The following is a 21402-nucleotide window of genomic DNA, read 5'->3' on the forward strand; positions in this document are numbered from 1 at the left end:
AGGCAAGCTCACAACAAGCAGAAGCTTTGTCTATGACTCGAGGAAGGTCAACGGAACGTGATTCCAGTGGGAGTCACAATCAAGGGAGGTCAAAATCCAGGGGTAAGAAGAATTTCAAGTGCTACAATTGTGGCAAAAGGGGACACTTCAAAAATGAGTGTCGATTCAAAAAAGGTGTAGATAAGGCAGAGACGTCTCAAGGGTGCATTGCTGAAGGAGATATTCTTTACAGCGAATCAGCAATGGCAGCCAAGGATAGATTGGAACATGGTGATGCTTGGATCTTGGATTCGGGAGCAACATGGCACATGACCTCTCGCAGAGATTGGTTTCAAACTTATGAACCTATCTCTACAGGATCTGTGTACATGGGAAATGATCATGCCTTGGAGATTGTTGGAGTTGGCACCATCAAGTTGAAGATGTACGATGGTATGGTACGCACTATTCAAAATGTGCGGCATGTGAAGGGCTTAAAGAAGAATCTATTGTCTTTGGGACAATTAGATGAAATTGGGTGCAAGACACGCATCCAAAATGGAATGATGAGGATCGTCAAAGGAGCGCTAGTTGTAATGAAAGCTGAAAGGGGCGCTGCAAATTTGTACGAAGTAATGGGAGAAACATGTCCGGAGGCGGAAGCATCGGTTGCATCAACCGGATGCTGCAGAAGAGATGACAAAAGTGTGGCATCGAAAATTGGCCCACATGTCAGAGCAAGGGTTGAAGGTTCTCGCAGAACAGAAATTACTCCCGGGTCTCACAAAGGTTTCATTACCCTTTTGTGAGCACTGTGTTACAAGCAAGCAGCATAGATTGAAGTTCAATGCATCTGATTCCAGGAGTAAAAGTATTCCTCGAATTAGTTCACTCGATGTATGGCAAGCACCGGTTACATCTCCGGGAGGAGCAAGGTACTATGTATCTTTCATTGATGATTATTCCGGAAGATGTTGGGTGTTTCCTATCAAGAAGAAGTCAGATGTGTTTTCAGTTTTCAAAACATTCAAAGCGCAAGTTGAACGAGAAACTGAGAAGAAAATCAAGTGCCTCAGGACAGACAATGGCGGTGAATATACAGGGGATGACTTCTTTGAGTTTTGTAATCAAGAAGGCATCAAGAGACAACTCACGGTGGCTTACACTCCTCAACAGAATGGAGTAGCGGAGCGGATGAATAGAACTCTACTCGAAAGAACAAGAGCCATGTTAAGAACTGCAAGCATGGCTAAGTCCTTTTGGGCAGAAGCCGTAAACACTGCCTGCTATGTGATTAATCGATCACCAACAAGATCGATTGATCTGAAGACACCGATGAATATGTGGACTGGCAAGCCAGTTGATTATTCACGCTTTGCACACATTTGGGAGTCCCGTGTACGTGATGTATCATCCCCAAGAAATTTCGAAGTTGGATCCAAAATCCGGAAAATGCGATTCTTGGGAAATGCTAATGGAGTCAAGGGGTATCGATCGTGGGATCCCACCGCCCACAAAGTCGTCATCAGTGAGAGATGTCATTTTTGCGAGAAGATAAGCTGCAAATGGAAGATGTGAGTAGCATTTCAATAGAAATTCCGGAGAGTACAACGGTTCGGGAGGAAGAGAAGTCCAATCCAGTAAAATTCTTCGGGGTAGAAAATTCTTGCGGACCCGTGAATCGAGAAAATGAGGAACAAGTACCAGTTGAGTCTACAACTCGTAGAAGTTCGACGGTCACCTCGTGAAAGACATACACCAACTTGGCGATCGATTATATTATGGAGAGCAACATTGCATCTTGTCTTCTAACAGAAGATGGTGAGCCATCAACATTCGGAGAAGCGATTGATAGCTCGAAGCGTCACTTTGGATGGCGGCTATGCGGGAAGAACTAGAAGCTCTTCATAAGAATAAGACGTGGGAGCTTGTACCTTTACCGCACGGAAGGAAGCCCATTGGTAACAAATGGGTTTACAAGATCAAACGAAGCTTGATGATGATCAAGTAGAGCGGTATCGTGCAAGAATGGTGATCAAAGGATATGCTCGAGAAAGAAGGTGTTGATTTCCACGAAATCTTTTCTCCAGTGGTTCGACTTACTACTTGTCCGGATAGTTACGGCACTTTGTGCTACGTTTGATCTACATCTTGAGCGGTTAGATGTAAAAACCGCATTTCTTCATGGAGATCTTGAAGAAGAAATCTATATGCTCCAACCGTGAAGGTTTTGAAGAACCGAGAAAAGGGGAACTTGGTTTGCGGGTTGAACAAATCTCTATACGGCTTAAAACAGGCGCCAAGATGTTGGTATAAGAGATTTGATTCCTTCATATTGAGCCTTGGATACAACGAGACTTGCTTGAGACCCTTGTGCGTATTACAAGAGGTTTGGTGATGATGATTTCATCATTTTCTTGTTGTATGTAGATGATATGTTGGTGTCGAGGCCCCAACAAAGATCGGATCGTAGAATTAAAGGCTCGATTGGCTAGGGAATTTGAAATGAAGGATCTCCGGGACCCGCAAACAAGATTCTAGGGATGCAAATTCACCGAGACAGAAATAACCAGGAAGATTTGGCTATCTCGGAAGAGTTACTTAAGGAAAGTCTTGCGCCGCTTCAATATGCAAGACCGTAAGCCAATTTCTACTCCTCTTCCTGTTAATTTCAAGTTATCCTCAAGTATGTGTCCTAGCAATGAAGCGAGAGAGGATGGAGATGTCTCGAGTACCGTATGCATCGCGAGTGGGAAGTCGATGTTCGCTATGATATGTACAAGACCGGACATTGCACATGCAAGGTGGGAGTGATTAGTTGGCATATGGCGAATCCGGGACAAGAGCATTGGATTATAGTGAAGAGGATCCTAAGATACATTAAAGGAACCTTGGATCTTTGCTCTATGTTATGGAGGATCTGAATTTCTTGTCGGAGGATATGTTGATTACGATTTTGCGGGGGATCTTGATAAAAGGAAATCCACTACGGCTATGTGTTTACAATTGCGAAGGAGGAGCTGTGAGCTGGGTATCTAAACTACGGACGGTTTGTAGCACTGTCTACAACAGGGTGCTGAGTATATGGCAGCTACACAAGCTTGTAAAGAAGCAATCTGGATACGAAAATTCATGGAAGAACTTGGGCACAAACACGAGAAGATTCTCTTGTATTGTGACGATCGGAGTGCCTTGCACATTGCAAGGAATCCGACTTTTCATTCCAGGACAAAACACATAGAAGTACAATATCATTTTGTTCGTGAAGTGGTGGAAGACGGAAGGGTGGATATGCGAGAAAATCCACACGAAAGAGAACCTAGCAGATGCATTGACAAAAGCAATCAATACCGACAAGTTCATTTGGTGCGAGATCCTTGTATGGCTTGATAGAGACATAGACGACATGGTGGTGGCAAGATAGAGACTGGTGTGGAGATTGATTGGTTCTCAATCTAATCTCCAAGTGGGAGATTGTTGTAATATTAGTCCCACATCGACCGATGTGGGAATATGTGGAGAGGAAGAGGCTATAAAAGAATGCCTCTTCCTTCTTCTTTAATCATCCCAAATATCTTCTCTCTTGGATATTTCTATATTTATAGTGGAGTTTTCTCTCTTGCCCATATATTATTGTGTCTTTCTTTTCTCTTAGTTGTTATTATTGTGTTCTTCTTTTCTCTTATTTGCTGATTGTTCTATTCGGTGGGTTCTTCATAACCCGACAACAACAACTCGGGGGAAGAACCAGAAAAATAACAAAAGGGGGGGAAAAGGATGGAGGTAGAGATGGGGGGGGGTTCTCCCCCCCCGGCCCCCCCCCCCCCCCCCCCACCTGGGGGTGGTGCACCCTAAAAACACCCCCCCACGCGCGGAGGGGGGGGGGGCGCAGCAAAAAAAAAAAAAAAAAAAAAAAAAAAAAAAACACAACATAATATTATTTTATAAAAAAAAAAAAAAAATAAACTCCTCGCGTCACAAAAAAAAAAAAAACCATTAATGAATTTCAATAAAAAAAATGTATATAAAAAAAGAAGAATAATGAAATATAAAAGTTAAAAAATATATATGATCTTGTCTTGTATAATGAGGGAGGAAAAGAAAAAATAATCAACTTTTGAAAATAAATATATCAGATCTCCTCTGGTAGGAACTGAAGATAATTTTTTTTTTTAAGAAAAGAGTAATAATAATTAATAAATACCAAATAAGTAGATGAAAGAGACGAAAAGTTTCCGAAATTCTAGGCATCAATGATATGGAGATATTTAACGGATATTTTTCCTTTTGCGTACACTCTTCTGCAGTCAAGTGTCTATTATTCCAGGCGTAAAGTGGGAAAGATTTTGTTTTCATTTCCTTTTCCATTTTAATAAAATAAAGCAGAAAACGTTTCTTTGTGCTTTAAGGAAATGGTGAACCTTCCATATCGACAATGGTAACTCTGACAGCCACTACAGTTGTAGCTGAAGAAGCAAAGAAATGGGTGGAGGTGGGATTTGGCTCCAATCTCAACAGTAACTGACAAACATCAGTTTTGAGTATTCTCTTGATTGTACGATTTGAGTATTCTCTTGATTGTACGATCTCTTCGTATCTGCGCTTCCTTGGTTTTTTTTGGAGAATCTACCTCTCTCGATTGCAGTACTGTGGCGGTCTGTGAATATGGGTATTTGTTCTTGGAAGATTCTTTTTATGGGATTGCTTCAGTTTCCCATTTATTAGTGTCTTCATTGTGCCAACGCACTTTGAACGGTATAATCTTTCTGTATCTCTTTTTTCGAGCTTTAGAAGCACAAGATCAGGATCCATGCTCTTTAAAAGTTGATTTTGGTTTACAATAGGATGTGTGGTGAGGATTTTTTTTTCTGCGCTCCAAAGAGTTGTTTTGGGTTGTATTTTGAGAAACCCAGTTGGTATTACTGAAGAATTCGGCGGTAGAGGTAGAAGATTGGAAGTTCTGGGTCGTGAAGTGTTGCCCTCGTTAAGAACTTCTTTGAGTTTATGCTGAAGAAAATATATGATTTTTTTGGCTATCTGGTCCCTGTGAGCGAGAAGGCATGGAGCTCAGGGAGAAGACTGTCAGGTAATTAGTGTTTTTAGTTATTTTTTTCCCGGTGATTCTTCACTTGTTAGGGTTCTTTTTGGGATGTCATCGTAATTAGTGTAATGGGCTGGTCTTACTAGGTTTTATCCTGATGAAAAACAACAGTCTGATGTGCTGTGGGAGACAACTGATTTCCCCCTGCAACCACAAACTCCTTCGCCACTATGCAAGGTTTCAGCTCCTCTTCTGAAATTTGATGGCTCTAATTCTGATGCCCATGGCCGTGGTCATGGTAGAGGTGGAGGTGGAGGGGAAGGTGGTGTCAGAAGTAGAATTACTGGGAGTTTCAAACTTGGGAGGCCTAAGGTGTTTCTGGAGGACCATGAGTCATGGAAGATAAAGATACTTGATCCAGGCAGTAAACTTGTCTTGCGATGGAACAGGTTTTTTCTGTTCTCGTCCTTGATAGCCCTGATTTTAGATCCCTTGTTTTTCTACCTGCCAGCTTTACAAGTCCAGGAGGATGTGAACTCAACATGCTTGAAGATGGATTTGAATCTGGGGATCATTGTGACATGTTTCCGAACAATTGCAGATGTATTTTATCTGTTGCACATCCTCATAAAGTTTCGGACTGCATATGTTGCACCTACTTCTCGGGTATTTGGGAGGGGTGAACTTGTAATGGATTCTAAGAAGATTGCAAGGAGATATTTAAGAACAGATTTTTTCATTGATCTTGCAGCTTCACTCCCTCTTCCACAGGTTTGTTTTGCTTCTTTTGATACATTATACAATTGGTTATTTATGTCCAGCTAGAATGTAGTTTTTCACGGGATGCCGTTGATGTTGTAATTGCTAAGTCTTTGCCACCGAGAACTTGTATGTTTTGATTTTTCTTTAGAGTTCATGGAAATTTTTATTTGTTTTTTCCTTGACTGAAGTATGAAGTTGGTGCCATAATAATGTAAATGCTAGAGTTGAATTTTAAAGGTTGGCTTGTTAGGATCCAGATCCTCTGTTTTGTGATAGCAATTGGCAGCTTGTGCTAACTATTGCTTGCTCATGTGAAATTATAGAGGATGAGAATATTTCTTTTTCCGCAAGGACGATTGAAAACAGCCATCAATGGTCCGAGCTGACTTTTTGGACTTTAATTAATCAAGTTAAATGCCCAAACAACAACAACAGTTATCTGTCAGTGTTGATCCATATACTTTGCTCAGAATTGGCTTGTTTGAGACGAGCTAAACATGAACTTGAATAACTATGATCTTGTGGAGTACTTGTATTTTGTGTGCCAAATGAAGCTTCATAGTGTCAGTAAGGTGTTCTGCAGTATATTACCTGTTCAAAATCATTCTTCGAAGTGTAATAGAATTATAAAAAATGTCATCTAAACGTATACCATTATATATATATATATACACACACACACACACATACTACATAACCATAAAAGATGGACATATGCCTAGTATGGTTAATAGATTTTCTCAGAGAACTAGAACTTGACCAGTGCTCTAGTAGGTGATGGCACTAAAGTATGGGTAATATGAAATTAATTAAAAGAAGAGTTTTTGACACGCACACCCCTGACTTTCGCCACTAAATTTTTGACATGCCCTAAACGTCCAAAAATTACAAACACCGTCCCATGGCTGTTAATGGCTGAGGGGAAATGAGCATTGTACCCTCAATTAAAAATTATTTTCAAAAGCTATTATGAAATTACTATTCTACCCTTAATCTTATCCAACCTTATTTTCAAAGTTAACCCTGTGGGCAGGTGTAGGGTTCCTTGCTTCCTTCCACCACCAAATACGCTCCCAAAATACTCAAAATAGAAGCACCGCCATTGGCCCTGCTGGAAAACCATTAAAAATGAAAGTTGAAACCCAGGTTGATTCGAACCCAATTCATTGCAGACAGAAAATAGGGAAAGGGAAAAAATTCTGCTGTCAAGGTTCAGGATGTTTATTGTGTGTTTAGCCATTTAAACTTCATGGTTCTGATACATAATTATGAGGAATCCAATATGGCTGGACTGATGGGCACTGTTGCTGGTAAGGTGACCCCTACAATGAAGAAGACTGTATCCTGTGTACCTGGGCACTCCTCTTCGCCTTCCTCACCGCCTTTCCTGTTTTTCTGTCTCTCCCATATGGCAACAGCAATGGTCAAAACCAATATCCAAATTTGTGTTGTCCAAAACAGTGAAGGCGATGGAATTCCATGGTGGAGAAGAAACCAGCTTGTGGTGAAACTTTGGGACAATGATCCGATGGCAGCATTTGCAACTGCCGGAGATGAGTTTGGTGAGCATGGCAGGGTGAACATGTCGATCGAAGCTTCAAATGGTGATGATTCCATGGTGCAGAAGAAATCAGCTGCATTGAATCTTTGGGACAATGATCCAATGGCAGCATTTGCAACTGACAAAGATCAGTTTGGTGAGTATGGCAGTGTGAAAGTGTCGATTGAACCTTCGGCCACATTCACTGTAATGTTGCCTAAGAATTTGAGGTGGTTCCTTGCAGTATCCAGTACATTCAGGAAGAAGTAAAGAAACTGGGTATGTATGGAAAATACCCCTTTTCCTATCAACTGCAATCTGTCCACTGTGGCAATGTTTGATTTCAGCAAAGCCATCATATGCTGGTGTAGATGAAAAAGGAGAGCAGAAAGCTGCATGATGAAGAACCCAAGACACAGAGAAAGAACAACGACACAATGGAGGCAGTTGCCAAGAATTGAAGTGCAGCCATATTACATGGTTTCTGGTTTGGATTTAGCAGGAGGTGGAACAGCAGTTTCAGGAGCAGCAGGTTTTTCTTCTCTGGGCTGACCCACCTTCCGATTTCTATTAGCCAACTCTTTAGAAACTATCTGCCTGAACTCAACTACTGCGGTCCATTTGGAAGAGTTCTTGGAGAAGAAGAACTATAGCATTATTAAAGAGAAGAAGCAAATTTTGGAAGTGTAATAAAGCAGAAAAAAGAGAAAAACAAAGATTGAGATGAGAGGAAGAAGAAGATCTGAGAAGAGAATGAAAGAGGTCTCATCTCAATGTGAGAAACCTCAGAATCAAACACTATATTTAATCAAATATCTTGTATACAGAAAAGGTAACTTCCTGTCTTGCAATAGACTTCCTCCAGATATATTTCTTTCCAAATACCTTCTAGCAGGAAGAATTTGCTGCATTTCGTTTCTGCACCTCAATTATAAACGAAGTGCACCCATTTTATGAAAGGCGTGGTCTCTTGCTTTTCCAGGCTCATTATAGACTCTTGGAAATGGGCAATTTGTTGCCTCTATGTGGCGGTGCTTGTATGTTAAGTTTTTTGGAAATATTCATCCAATGGTAGAAGAAAGGAAGGAAGAAAATGGGTGAAGGGGAAGACCCACCTCTAAGTGTAAGGTTCAACTTTGAAAATAGGGTTTAAGTTAAGGGGCATTTGTATCATTTTAACATATAAGTGGTATTATGGTCATATTTAAAAAAATAATTTGAATTCCAACCATAATGTGGAATGGTCCTAAATGGTGCCTAACGGAGTAGACCTGTTTGTAATTTTAAACGTTTAGGGGTGTGTCATGAGTTTAGTTGCAAAGTCGGGGGTGTCATGTAAAAAACTCTAAAAGAAATTCAAGGATCATTGATCAGCCTGAAAAGGGAAAGAATTCTAGGAGTTGCAAGGACAAGTTTGGATTTCAATTCAGAAGAGCTTAGTAGACTGCCTTCATTTTTTATTAGTTTCTGATGGGCTGTGGAGTTGTGCTGAGAACATGACAATTTTGTTCTTCTTGTGCTAAGATACAGGAGAAGTCATTTGGCAATGGATCAAGTAAACTCATGCCACACAATGTGTGGTGGAATAGCTCAAGTTGGAATGGAGAAAAGAGGTTTGGTGCATGCCTTGTGCTTTATATAATGCACACAAGATTGGAAATTTAATTATGCACATGGGGGTGGAAGGGCATTTTGATGAATTAAAGAGTAGTCTAACTGATTAAACATTTGACTATTTAAATATCAAGTGTTAAAATATGATCATTAGAAATTCCAAGGGTTCAAAAACCACGTAGCACGAACTTCATCTTATTTTGGATATGATGTTAAGTAAACTACGTTGGCTATCTTAATGTGCAACCCTAGAAATAAAGTTAGTGTCAGAATTTTTTTTCTCCTTTCTTGAACAAAATATTCCTCACAGTAATTTAAAATTCTACGCATTGTTTCTTTTATTTTGAAATACTATAAAGAAAAGGCATTCCCAGTTCCCAAGGTTCTCGCCAGTGTGGGTTTGGTGAGAGTCACGATGCATGCAACCTACCCCTACTTTTGCAAAGAGGTTGTTTCCGGTCTAGAACCCATGACATTTAGTTGTTCACAAGGGAGTAACCTTTTACCATTCATTAAGAGGCTGCCATGTTCTGAAATACTATCTGTGGTTATTAGGCTACAGTTATTTTTGGCTAAAATTATGTAAGGGAAAATTCAATTGAGGTAGGGTATATGGTTGAAGTAGGGTGTGTACTTACACATGTACAATCCATGGGATGCTCTCTCTTCTATTCAATAGCCAATTCAGTTGAATCAGACTTCACATGAGTGAAACTGGTGGACCATGAAAATAAGTTATTTAAAAGGGAACGTTGTTTTTCCCCCCTCCAGTCTTCTAACATTTTTTGTATTTGTTCAGTATTGCAATATCTCTTTAGCTTTATTTTGGTACAGTTCTGTTTACTATTCAGGCATGTTCCAATTTTTACCATGCCAAGCACATCTTCCTTGTGTGTTGTTGCATTTTGAAATCTAAAACTATCTTCATATTTTCACTTTTATTTATTTATTTATTTATTTTATTTTAAATATTTTGCATTACTGATAAAATTTGCTTGTTCTTACTAACCAAGAAAGTTGTGTGTGGGGGTGGGAATACCATTCTTGTTCTCTTGGTCTTGAATTGTCCGACTAAAAGTAGGCTCTTCTAGGGTTGTCACTCTTTGTCCAACCCCCCCCCCCCCCAAAAAAAAATTAAAAAAATAAAAAAAAAAAAAAAGAAGAAGAAGAAGATGATGATGAAAAACCCTTTCCATGACTTTTAATGAGTTATGGTGGTTAGAAAAAATGATTGTCTACCATCTGATAGAACTTGTTCTCACCAGGCTCCTCTCCTGGTGTGTCTGGTGGAAAGCGGATCAATTATCTGCTTTTGAATTTTTGAAGTGTCCTGGGTGTCAGTTTATTTTATTGCTGGACTTAAAATAATGGTATACTCCAGCTGCTGGTATGGATATCCCTGACCATTCTTTGGAAAACTAAAAAAAGTTCCAGCTTAGTGACATTAGAAACTAACTGCTTCTAATGCAATGTGGTTGTGGTGAGATGGTCTAATTGCCTACTTAGTTTCCAGTTATAGCGGGTTTTGGTATTAGCCTAAAGCGCAATGGTTGGTGGACCATATTTTTAGCCTGAGGTCAAGGTATAGAAACAGCCTCTCAACAAAATTTGTTGGGGGTAAGGCTGTGCAGGAAAAATGCCCCCCACACTCCTTGTGCAGAAGCCTTCATTACTAGCTTCGCCCTTTAGCAGGTTTACGGTAGTCATTTGTATATTTCAGGCTTTGTCTCCTTTCTTTTTCTTTTTTTTTGGTTGGGGGGGGGGTCGGGGGAAGGCTTGTCAGAGACTGCAGGCAATGATTCCTTTTGTTTGTCCAACTGTCAACCCAACAGTCCTTAGTAGGAATCTCTAACGGAGTTCCAATTCAAACTTTAAAGGGTTATGTTCTTTGGAAGATGATGTCTTTTGCTATCACTTGATGCTCACATTTTGGCTTCAATTAACATAGTGACTGATTGAATGAGGTTTTACTCCCCACCCTTTTTCTTCTTTGAGGGAGTGAGTAATAAGAATTTACACTTTCTCACTACTGCAATAGCAATTATCATCTTTAGTTACTAAAGCAAATACAAAATTACTATTTGTCATATACCAATTCTCATAAAGGAGGTTACTTGTTTTTTCCCCCATTTATAGAGTAGGGAAGTTTATTATCTCTTTGAAATCGAAGAATTTATGTAGAGAAATAAAAATGTTTGTTCTTTTCCTGGTTCAATTTTTGTCGCTATCCAAGAAAATGATTGCTGCTGCAACCTGCCTATCCCTTTTGTCAGTGAGTTTGTAACAAGAATGCATGTTGTGTCTAGGGCTACTTGGCTTCACAGGTAGCCATTGGATGCTTCTTCTGTCTTATGCTCAGGCAACGGGGCCTACCTTTCTGAAAATGTCATGGTGGAGGATTTTGAAATATCTGATTGTAACATCAATTTTAAGCTCTAAAAATCTTGTTCAGTTTTTAAGGGTGATGCAAAATCTTCTCTTTGCAAAGCACCTAGATATGCTTTCTTTATCATTTTTAACTGCCCAATTAGGCTTTGTTAATTGTAATAATATTATCCAGCCAATTTCTTTGCCCATTCATATTTCAGTTAAAACTGCACTAATGGGTTGTGACCTCTGATCATGTTAAATGGTGAGTTCTGTTTCCCAGAGCCTTCTTAGTGCCATGACTCCCATCCTTTACCTCAGTTCCAAATATATTTTCTTAGTTCATATAAGTACAAAAATAGAGCATGGACCTCAGTGCAACAGCAACTCAGCTAGGTTGCTCTATTGCGACCAAGTGGTCCTGAATTCAAGTTGGGTAACAGCCTCTTCATGAAGTGGCAGGTGTGCGGCATATGTTATGATCCTCCCGAGTAACCTGCAATCATGGAATTCTATTATTGGTTATACCTTATTTGTTGCTTAAAATATAAGTATTACACTGAAAGCCTCAACTCTTTTTTCTCTTAGTATTTCTTTGATTCTAAAACTTAGTCAGTACGAGAATGGAGTACAAGCTAAGTGCAAACTTTTTTCTTTGTTATTGCAGGTTGTCATTTGGTTTATAATTCCAGCAGTTAGAAGCTCCCAGACTGATCATACCAACAATGCCATTGCACTCATTGTGCTGCTTCAATATGTTCCAAGATTGTATCAGGTTTTCCCTTTGAGTTCGGAAATTATTAGGGCTAATGGAGTCATCACAAAGACTGCCTGGGCTGGGGCAGCATATAATTTGCTACTGTACATGATAGCTAGTCATGTATGTAAATTCTGTTATGTTTTATTTGAGTTTTCTCTTTGTGCTTGTATTACACAATTTCTCTCTCTCTCTCTCTCTCATTGTTGGGGATGGTTTGGGGAGGGGTTGTTGGTATCTAGAATGATAATATATTATTTTTTTTTTTAATTTGCTCTTCAAAGAAAATGATCCTGATTATTGGTTCCATTTCTACTCTGTAGGTTTTAGGGGCATCATGGTACTCGCTATCAATTGATCGGTACACAAGATGCTGGAAAAATGAATGCAGAAATGATGTTGGCCCTTTAAAGTGCAGTTTTAGTTACCTAGACTGTGAAACTTTTCAGGACAACAATCGCAATGCTTGGGCGAACAGCACAGTTGTGTTTAACAAGTGCGATGCCAACAAGAGCTATTTTAAATATGGAATGTTTGCAAATGCATTTACCAATAATGTTGTCTCCTCAACATTCCTTGAGAAATACTTCTACTGTTTGTGGTGGGGTTTACAAGTCTTAAGGTAATGTCATATAAAACTTTCTGCACTGCTTTTCTTGCGTTAGAATGTTAATATATTTGCAAGTGGACGGGAAGCACTTAATTTTTAAGGTGAAAGTCTGTTTGTAACCAAGGTGTTTATAACCCCTCTTTGGGAACTTTAGGCATACCACCCCTGAGGTAAGATGTAATTCCATTTTCACTCATCAATGCTTAAATATTTATGCATACCTCCTCTACTTTCCAAAATAATTGGCACTTTAACCCTGTCCGTTAATTTGAGACTGTAAACCTTAAATTGTGCATTTGATTGACCATATCTGCCTTCATCCTGAACTCCAAAGAAAAAACTCTAACAAGTACCACACCTCCAATCCCTTTTTGTCTGAGAAGAAATAGGTAGATCTGAGGATGATGAGGCCATCAGGTTCTCTTTCATTCTTAGATCAGCACTTTGGATGAAAAAAGCTGATTGAGATTCCTCTTCCATTCTTGCATTTCTTCTTCTCGTTTTGTGGAACTGGAAACCTAGATGCTCAAGAAGCCCTTGGTCTTCATCTGCACCTCTGTTTCCATTCTCTCTTCCCTTCTTTCCTTCAATCCTTACTGCACCCCTAAATTCCTCTTCAAATGGTTCTTTCTGGCACTTGTCGCTAGCCCATTTGCTCGATCTCTATTACTGGCAGTGAACTGCTTGGTGGTATGGCCACCAACTAGCACATCTTAAACTCATTTATATCGTGCTTGATGCAGTGTCCTTCATTAAAACCCACTTGGTCTATCCAGGTAGGTGCTTAGACCAGTTTGAAGATTCAGTGGATTAACCCATTCATATTACATCAGGCTCTGGTCAGCAATAAAGTTAAGGATCTACCAATGAAAAATATTATTTGCTTGGAAGATAAATCTAGCAAGTTTTTTCTACTTGGATTTACGGGTAGAGGAAGGACCTTCATCTCTTTCTCTTTTCTGGTGGGCTTGTCTTCTTCTTCTTCTAGTATGAAAATAGTTAATAGGTTTTTAATTTTAATTTAGTTTATTTTTTATATTTTTTATTAATTGGGTTTTCCTGCCAAGACTTAGTATTCTTTGCCTATTAAGCATCCCGATTGTTCTCTTCTGGTAATCGTGATGGTATCTTGACTAATCCAAAGTTGTTTAGGGTTTTGACTTGGAATCCTGCATCAATTTGGGCATCAGTTTGTGCCTTCTTACATGCCTTCAAACATGAATAACTCGTCAATTTTGTTGTAAGCTGCTGTTGGCCCTAATCAAAGAAGTGTTCAGTGGAGTAATGGTGTTTTCAGCAACTTGCTACAGAGAAAGGGGGTTGAGGAAGGATAGGGGTGGGGCAGAGGAAGAATAGACGTGGGCTGGAGGAAGAAAACATATATGGTGGGTGTTCATGAAACAGGGAAAGAGAAGGTATATTGGTAATAAAAAAATTTACCAAAGTAAAGAGAAAGGGATATCAGTCATAAAAATATTAAAAGAACTCTTAGCATTCAAAACTAACAATCATTAACTGTTTGAGGTTTGAGGTTTAACTGCCAACTAGTTTGTAAAGTAGTGGAGAAATGTGTAAACAGTAAATATTGATGAGTGAAATGGAATTGCCTCAGTGGGAGATATATGTAAAATTGTCAGATATGTGTAAACTTGTCCCTTTTCTTTACCTTTGTCGCTATTTTATTTTAAATGGCTGTATTTTTCTTTTTCTTTTTAACCTCTTTTTCCCCGGGGGGGGGGGGGGGTGTTCCTTGCCCTGGCTCTTTGTCTTGTCCCTGTTCTTGTGTACAACCATCCTCACTAGTTGCTTTGACCCCTCCCACTGCATTCATGTACATCCTCTTCCTTCATATCTTCAAGGAGAGAAAATCCCCTTTCTTTCTTTCTTGTAGAGTGGAATATAGTCCCACTGAGGAGGATTTCATGTATGGGAAAGTAGATGAATATGGGAGTAGGTGACTATTTATTGATTTTCTTGTTCTTGAAAATCTAGAAGCGTCCCCACACACACACACACACACACACACACACACACACACACACGTGAGAGAGGAGGTTCCCTGGTGCATGATTGTTGTTGATACTATTGTTTCTGATCATAGATAAAGAAGGTGGTATGCAAGGAAGAAAATTCGACCAAAATAGGAATTTCGACCTTGCAAAAGGCCGAAATTTCGACAGAAATGTCGAAATTTCGGTCGACATTGGACACTTTTTTGCTAGAAATTGAAACTTCAATTTCGGACCTCATATAGACTCAAAATGATTTGGATTCTTGCATACTGCCTATTTCAAGCATAATAAACACAATGGAACTAGTATTTTCCCATATATATATATATTGAAAATTTAGTCATTCAAGTATACTAACAAATGACTGGTTCCGACAAGTGCAAACTATATTGGATACAGGCATAGAATCATCAGCATACATGAATTGTTTGGTAGAATGATTATATATACAACAAGTCAATAAAATAAAATGACCGACTAGATTAAGTGATGGTGTCTCACATATATTAAATTGAAGCCTATATATCATATATACATAAAATAAAAATACATAATTTAAAAAATAATTATTAAAATTAGAAAATGAAAAAATGGTAGCAAATAATAAAAAGATAAGTAACAAAACACAATCATAGACCATAGTCCTAGGCTAAACATATATTAATTTCAAGGCAATACAAGATCATTTAAGGCATGAACAAAACAAAAATAAAAAAAGGGGAAGTTTGGAACTGTTGGGTATGGTTTATGCTTCACATTCTATTGTTGCTGGGTTTCTTTTATAGCTGTTGTGACTTAGGAGGTGTTTGGAGGCAAAAAATGAGCAAAAGAGGTGTTTGAAGGCAAAGGAGTTGTGAAAATTAGGTGAAAATGAGATAGAAATCAACAAAAATTAAGAAAAACAAGTTGGAATGTTGAAATGTTCGAAATTTCGGTCGAAATAATCGAAATTTCTGTCTAAACCTCAAAAATGGTCGAAATTTCAGTCGAAATTTGACACTTTTCCAAAATAATTGGAATTTTATTTTGTTTTTGAAAAATATAGACATTTCGACCGAAATTTCGAGAATGGATGATGATGTTCAATGTTTGTGAATTTTAAAAGTAACCGCAAGCGTACGGTATCGTGTAGCTAACGGGTCGATCTCAAGGAGATATACCACTTAGAATTCAACTTCTTAATAGTAATGCGAGTGTGGAATGATTCAATTTTTGTTAACTAATTAACTAAATTAAACGATCCTAATTTATACGTCTAATGCAATCGAATTGAAATGAAAAATAAATTAAAACACAATCAATGCATAAATAAAAGACAGGAAAAAAAATGTGAACAATAAAAATAAAAAGGAAAAATAAAAAAATAAAACCAGTTAGTATGTTAAAGCAGTTAGTAAAATTTAGTTCATAGCTAAAATGCAGATGCAACACCACCCGTCACCAAAAGCAGAGGCACGACTGTAGGCTTGCTCCGGTTATGTGGTCCGAGATGATGAATGAATAGGCAGAAAGTAAATAACAGAAAGTAAATAACAAAGCAATAAACAAAGCAATAAAAGGAAAAGGAAGCCTTAACCAAAGAGAGGCACGACTGTAGGCATCTCTGATCAAGGATCCAGGGGAAGGGAGAATAATAAATAATGCTGAAAGTAAATCCTAAATTAAGAATATGGAGGGGTAGATAGAAGCGGGAATGGAGGGAGGAGAGAAGATTAATAAAGAAGGTTATACTTACTTGTGAATTGAACAAACGATTCGAATCTCAACCAACCCTAACAACCAGATCTAGATCTAGAATGATCTAAATCTGCAATTGCTAGACCTAGAGAAAAACGAATCTAAAAAAATTGAAACTTGAACTTGAAGCTTGAACTTGAATTGCATTACATAAAAAGATTAAACCTAAACATTGAATCTAGAAATTTAAATCTCAATAATGCAAGCAAAGAAAACTAGAAAAACCTAAATAAAGTGAAGAGAGAAGAAATAATGCTTCTAGTAAGCTCTAGAACACATTCTCCTTTGATGGAGTGTGCTCTCCTTTTATAGAGTTTACATGAGATATGAAGCACGGCTGAATTTGAATAAAACTCAGGGTTTCTATCTGACTCAGCCAATTAGGGTTTTGATGTACTAATCGCGCCGACTTAGAGAGATTAGATGCATAATTCCACCATTGGATTTGAGGTTTAAGTAGTCGTGAAGCTCTCCTCCAAAAATCAGCACGATCGGACATCGGATGACCGTTCGATGAAGGGTTTGATCGAAACTGGACAGAGGCATTCAAAAACGGGATTTTTCCTCTTTTTCTTTCTGAATATAATTCTTTTTCCTCTTTTCCTTTCTTTAATTAAATCCAAGATAGGAGATAAGATATTGAGGTATGCAAGGACTCTTTTCCATTTGGACTCTCCCAATAATATCTCTGTAGATTTGATTTAAAATCGCAACCGCAGATCAAATTTGCCTTCTTTATCTCTTCAATATTTCGGAGTTGGCCCATAATCACACATCTCTAGCCCATCATGCTCCAGATCAGGCCCATTTTCGCATTTGAGAATTTGAATGGACTTCTTGACGTGTAAAATAGCATGATTCAAGCCCAAAACTCCAAATATTTGCTTAAATCTTTAAAAGTCCTAAAATCTGCAAAAGCAATATAAAACCCAAGGTAACTCCACTCTAAGTGTATAAAATGCATGCATGCCCTAAGATTTCACACATAAATGTGCTCATCATTCATGGAGAATTAGAATATGATGGATGAAGTAAAGAGATGCATTTGGATTGCCATATATTTGGGAAACTTTGTAGGGCAGTCATACAACCAGCTATGATGTACTGTGGAGAGTATTGAGCAGTTAAGAAGCATTGTAAGGTGTATTCATTGTATTGGAGATGAGATTGTTGCCGAGTAGCAAAATTTGGAAGGGTGAAGTGAGGAATGATTCTATTAGAGCTGGATTTGGAGTGATGGCTTTGAGCCTTAAATACATGGTTTGCCATGTGATTGTCAGTTGAGGTGGTGTGGCCATGATCAACAGAAGCCCTTGGATCCTCCAATACAGAGGAGTGAGATTCAGATTGAAGGACTTTAAAAAGTCAGGGCAGACATAAAATGACATTAGGAGAAGTGGTGAGGAAGGATAGACATAGCTTAGGCATGCAGAGACAATGTCAGATTGAGAAACACTGTGTGTAGTAGAAATCATAGATTAGATGGTATTAGGTTAGTATCGATTGTAGTGACAGGGATATTTTTTGGTGGGTTGAGATGCTGGACCTGTGAACACTGTTGGAAGATGTCCTAAACCAGCCAGTTGATCTAAATGAGATAAAAGATGGATAGAAGGATATGCTGGTGGGGAACCTACTGTCTCTACTGTAGTTGATTGCCCCTCACAACCAGAATACTGCATATGTGATTAATAATGATTACAAAATTGATCCCATTTTATGGGACTCTTCATTAGATATAATAGTTAAGCATCTTTACAAGATAGCAAATCTTCATAGCTAATGAGAAGACTTCACCAAAACAGAAAGCAACTAGAATTTGTCAGCAAGTAGATGAGCCCATGATTGCCAAAAGACTGCTGGAATATACCAGCAAAATATTCTCCATGCAACATCACTTCCACCTTTCTGGATTCCAGATAATCTCGAATAAGCTTGTCCTGCCCTCAGTTGACCTCTACTTGAGTCAATGTGGACCAGATCTGAATAGGCCTGGGCAGTCCTGGTTGAAACCCTTTATTCCTACACGTATAGCATAAACCTTCTTTTCTTTCTTCTTCGACCTGCATCAAATACAGTATACCTTTTTGTCATCCATGGTCACATTGTGTTGTACACAAGTAACTAGGGGCAGCATACATGTAAGAGAAGTCCCAACCATATCTCACTCTCTCTCCCCTATTTTCTTCTTCTTATGAGTGTTCTTCTCCTTCTTCTCCTTATTCAAGTCTAATTCTTCTTTGATTTCCCTTTCTCCACCTACCTTCTTTGTCCTTTTTTCTCTACTAGGTCCCCAATTACTTCCCTTGTTCTACCCATATTAATTTGGCCATCTGGGTTTCTTCTTTCTTCTCTCCCATATTGGGTGGGTTGGCTTTGATTCAACATACAAAGAAGTCCCAACCCTGACAGCTTTCTGAATTTGACAAATATATTATTTTGCTTGTTAGTTTTAGGTTAAGCACTAATGAACTTCCCAACTGACAGTGTCCTTATTCCTATACATGAATAATGGAATAGTTTAGTAGTAATATAGACTTTGTCATGGCTTCAGAGAAATGTCTATCCTCATCGTTAAAAATTTGACCTACTCTAACCTGAACATGCCCCCCCCCCAACCCAAAAAAAAAGAAAAAAAGAAAAAAGAGAAAAGAAAAGAAAGAAAGAAGATAAAAAAATAAAAATTAGAAAGAAACACCCTGTGAGGAGCAGCGAATGCCGGAACAGGTGGCAGAATTGACCCTTAGTAGTTGGGGCTTGGCTTTTCAAGTTGTATCAGTGAAACAAATGTCATGGCAAATAATAGATTTTCCATTCTACTTTAGGTGATTGAGGAAATCTTAAGAGTATATAAAATATAGTTGTACACTTGTACTATGTCTTTCCCAATAAACTATTAACGTTAGAAAATTTTCTACATAATGTAAAAGTGGTTGCTGTATTATTTAGATTCTGTGGTGTGATACATTCATATGTATGATTTCTTCCTTTTTTCCCTCTTCAGTTCATATGGGCAGACTTTGCAAACAAGCACATACATTGGGGAGACTTCATTTGCCATACTAATCGTCATTTTGGGTCTGGTTTTATTTGCACATTTAATTGGGAACATGCAGGTATTTGATAAAGCAATATGTTCTTGCTCCTGTTTAATTTTTGAGTGACTATTTAGTTATCTACTTTAATAAAGGTGAGCTACTTGTGATGTAGGTTATTAGCTGTTAACAGTATGAGTTGCACTTGTTAGAACTTAGAAATGGTAGAATTTATGTATTAGGGGTACTTCTATCACATGTCTATTAAGAATCATGTCAAGTTCTTTTTACCCTAGATAGGTAAATTATTTTCATGTTGTTAGAAAGACAAGCATTAAATAATCAAAACAGCAGCTGAACTTAAACAAAGAAAAGAGAGAAGAAGAAGAAGAGGAGAGATGAAGAACTAGTAGAAGAGACTCGTGATTCTTGCTTAAGAGTCTAGAATCACAGAGCCATTTTATTTATAGCTTTTAATGAATCTAATACAACTTGAGAGACAAGTAATTGTCCTCTAGAAAAAGGAAACAAAAAAATTACAACTTTAGTAACTTCCTAGCTCCTAAAATAGAAAATTCTGAAAATAGAAACTACTACCAAAATATAATACTATGCTTTCTAAAAACTTCCAAAACTTATGTAGCAAGACTCCAACATTAGAAATAGAAAGTAGAGTAGCATCACTAGCATATACTGTTCACATGAACAGTAAAAACAGATTTTTTACTGTTCACGTGAATAGTGTCGTGAACAGTAAATAGCCCAAGTGTATATACTTCAACACAAGTTAAATTGTATTTTGTTTTCTTTCTGTTATTTACATCTTAGCTCCTAGCATGGTTCAAAATCTCGGCCATCTCGACCTTGGTGAGATGAAACATGGTCTGAAACAGGACTCTGTCTGTTGATTGAATCTCACCAAAATCTTGGAAATTTCAGTAAAAATTTCTGAAACCTCGGAAACTTTGGTGAAATTTTGAAAGCTTCAAGGGGTTGTATAATATAAATTTTAATTTGTAATTTTTAAATTATAATTGAGATTTGATGTCTACCTAGTATTTGTTCTTGCATTTTGATGAAAGTTCCAATATAGTATATCCGTGTTTAGATTTATGAATATACATGATCCAGTTTCATCTGCATGCAGCCGGGCGTGTTTGAATCAAGAACCAGTTTGCTTTAGGTTTTAGTGAAAAATAACATTGCCATTGTATTTATTGGCCTCAAATTAGGCTATTAAAAAAAAATCAGACCTAAAAACCACCGAAATACTCAACTGAAAAATGACACATCATTGTACCATGTTTTCCTAAGATTTGCCAAAATCTCGGTATCTTGATTGTCTCGACCTTGTTGAATCACCACGACAAGACGAGATATTGAACATTGCTCCTTAGGGAGGTCTCTTCTAATTCTCAAGGTTATCTATATGAAACAAATAGGTGAATGAGAGAACATCAGCTTGTTCATATGTTTGGCTCTCTGAAACTCTTCTCCTTCTATCTTCTCTCTTCTCAGCTCAATACCTTCTGTCTACTTGACTAAAGGGCCTCAAATCTCTTTCCCAACTCTTGTTTCCCAGCAGAAATGTGGCAAATGTATTCTTAATGAGGCCTGTTACTGTTAAGTGATGCAGGGGTACACCCAAGTTATCCATGTTAGAACCAATTTGTCAACAACAGGGAGTAAAATTACACAAGTCATGAAGAGATACCTAATTCTTTCTTTCCATGTCCCTGCTGCCTTTACTTGGTGAAATTGTGTCCTTGAAAAACTTCAACTTGGGGGTGTAGCCAAGATTCTTTTCTGAGTTGAGTGTTATCAAACTTGGTCAGTCGATGGTTTGCTAATCTGTTTGATAGAAAGCGGAAGATTTTATTTCTGGGGCAGATAGAATCTAGAGGAAGAGATAGGCCAAAGCCTAACACTACTGAAAACCAATGTGATA

At 38.1% G+C, this 21402-nt stretch overlaps 1 protein-coding gene across 1 annotated transcript in view; it reads left to right on the forward strand.

Annotated features, from left to right (window-relative positions):
- The first annotated feature begins 4293 nt into the window (after window positions 1-4293).
- Window positions 4294-21402, forward strand: part of LOC149018536 (cyclic nucleotide-gated ion channel 17-like) — a 29106-nt gene continuing 11997 nt past the window's right edge. Inside the window, exons 1-5 of the mRNA XM_089152738.1 lie at window positions 4294-5065; window positions 5167-5791; window positions 11971-12183; window positions 12384-12682; window positions 19424-19535. Coding sequence (XP_089008864.1) covers window positions 5040-5065; window positions 5167-5791; window positions 11971-12183; window positions 12384-12682; window positions 19424-19535 — 1275 coding nt within the window. The 5' untranslated portion in view covers window positions 4294-5039. The remainder of the gene's footprint in view (window positions 5066-5166; window positions 5792-11970; window positions 12184-12383; window positions 12683-19423; window positions 19536-21402) is intronic.

Source organism: Hakea prostrata, chromosome 4 (genome assembly GCF_041222555.1).
Source record: "Hakea prostrata isolate BN-2017 chromosome 4, UWA_Hpros_2, whole genome shotgun sequence".
Classification (NCBI taxonomy): domain Eukaryota; kingdom Viridiplantae; phylum Streptophyta; class Magnoliopsida; order Proteales; family Proteaceae; genus Hakea; species Hakea prostrata.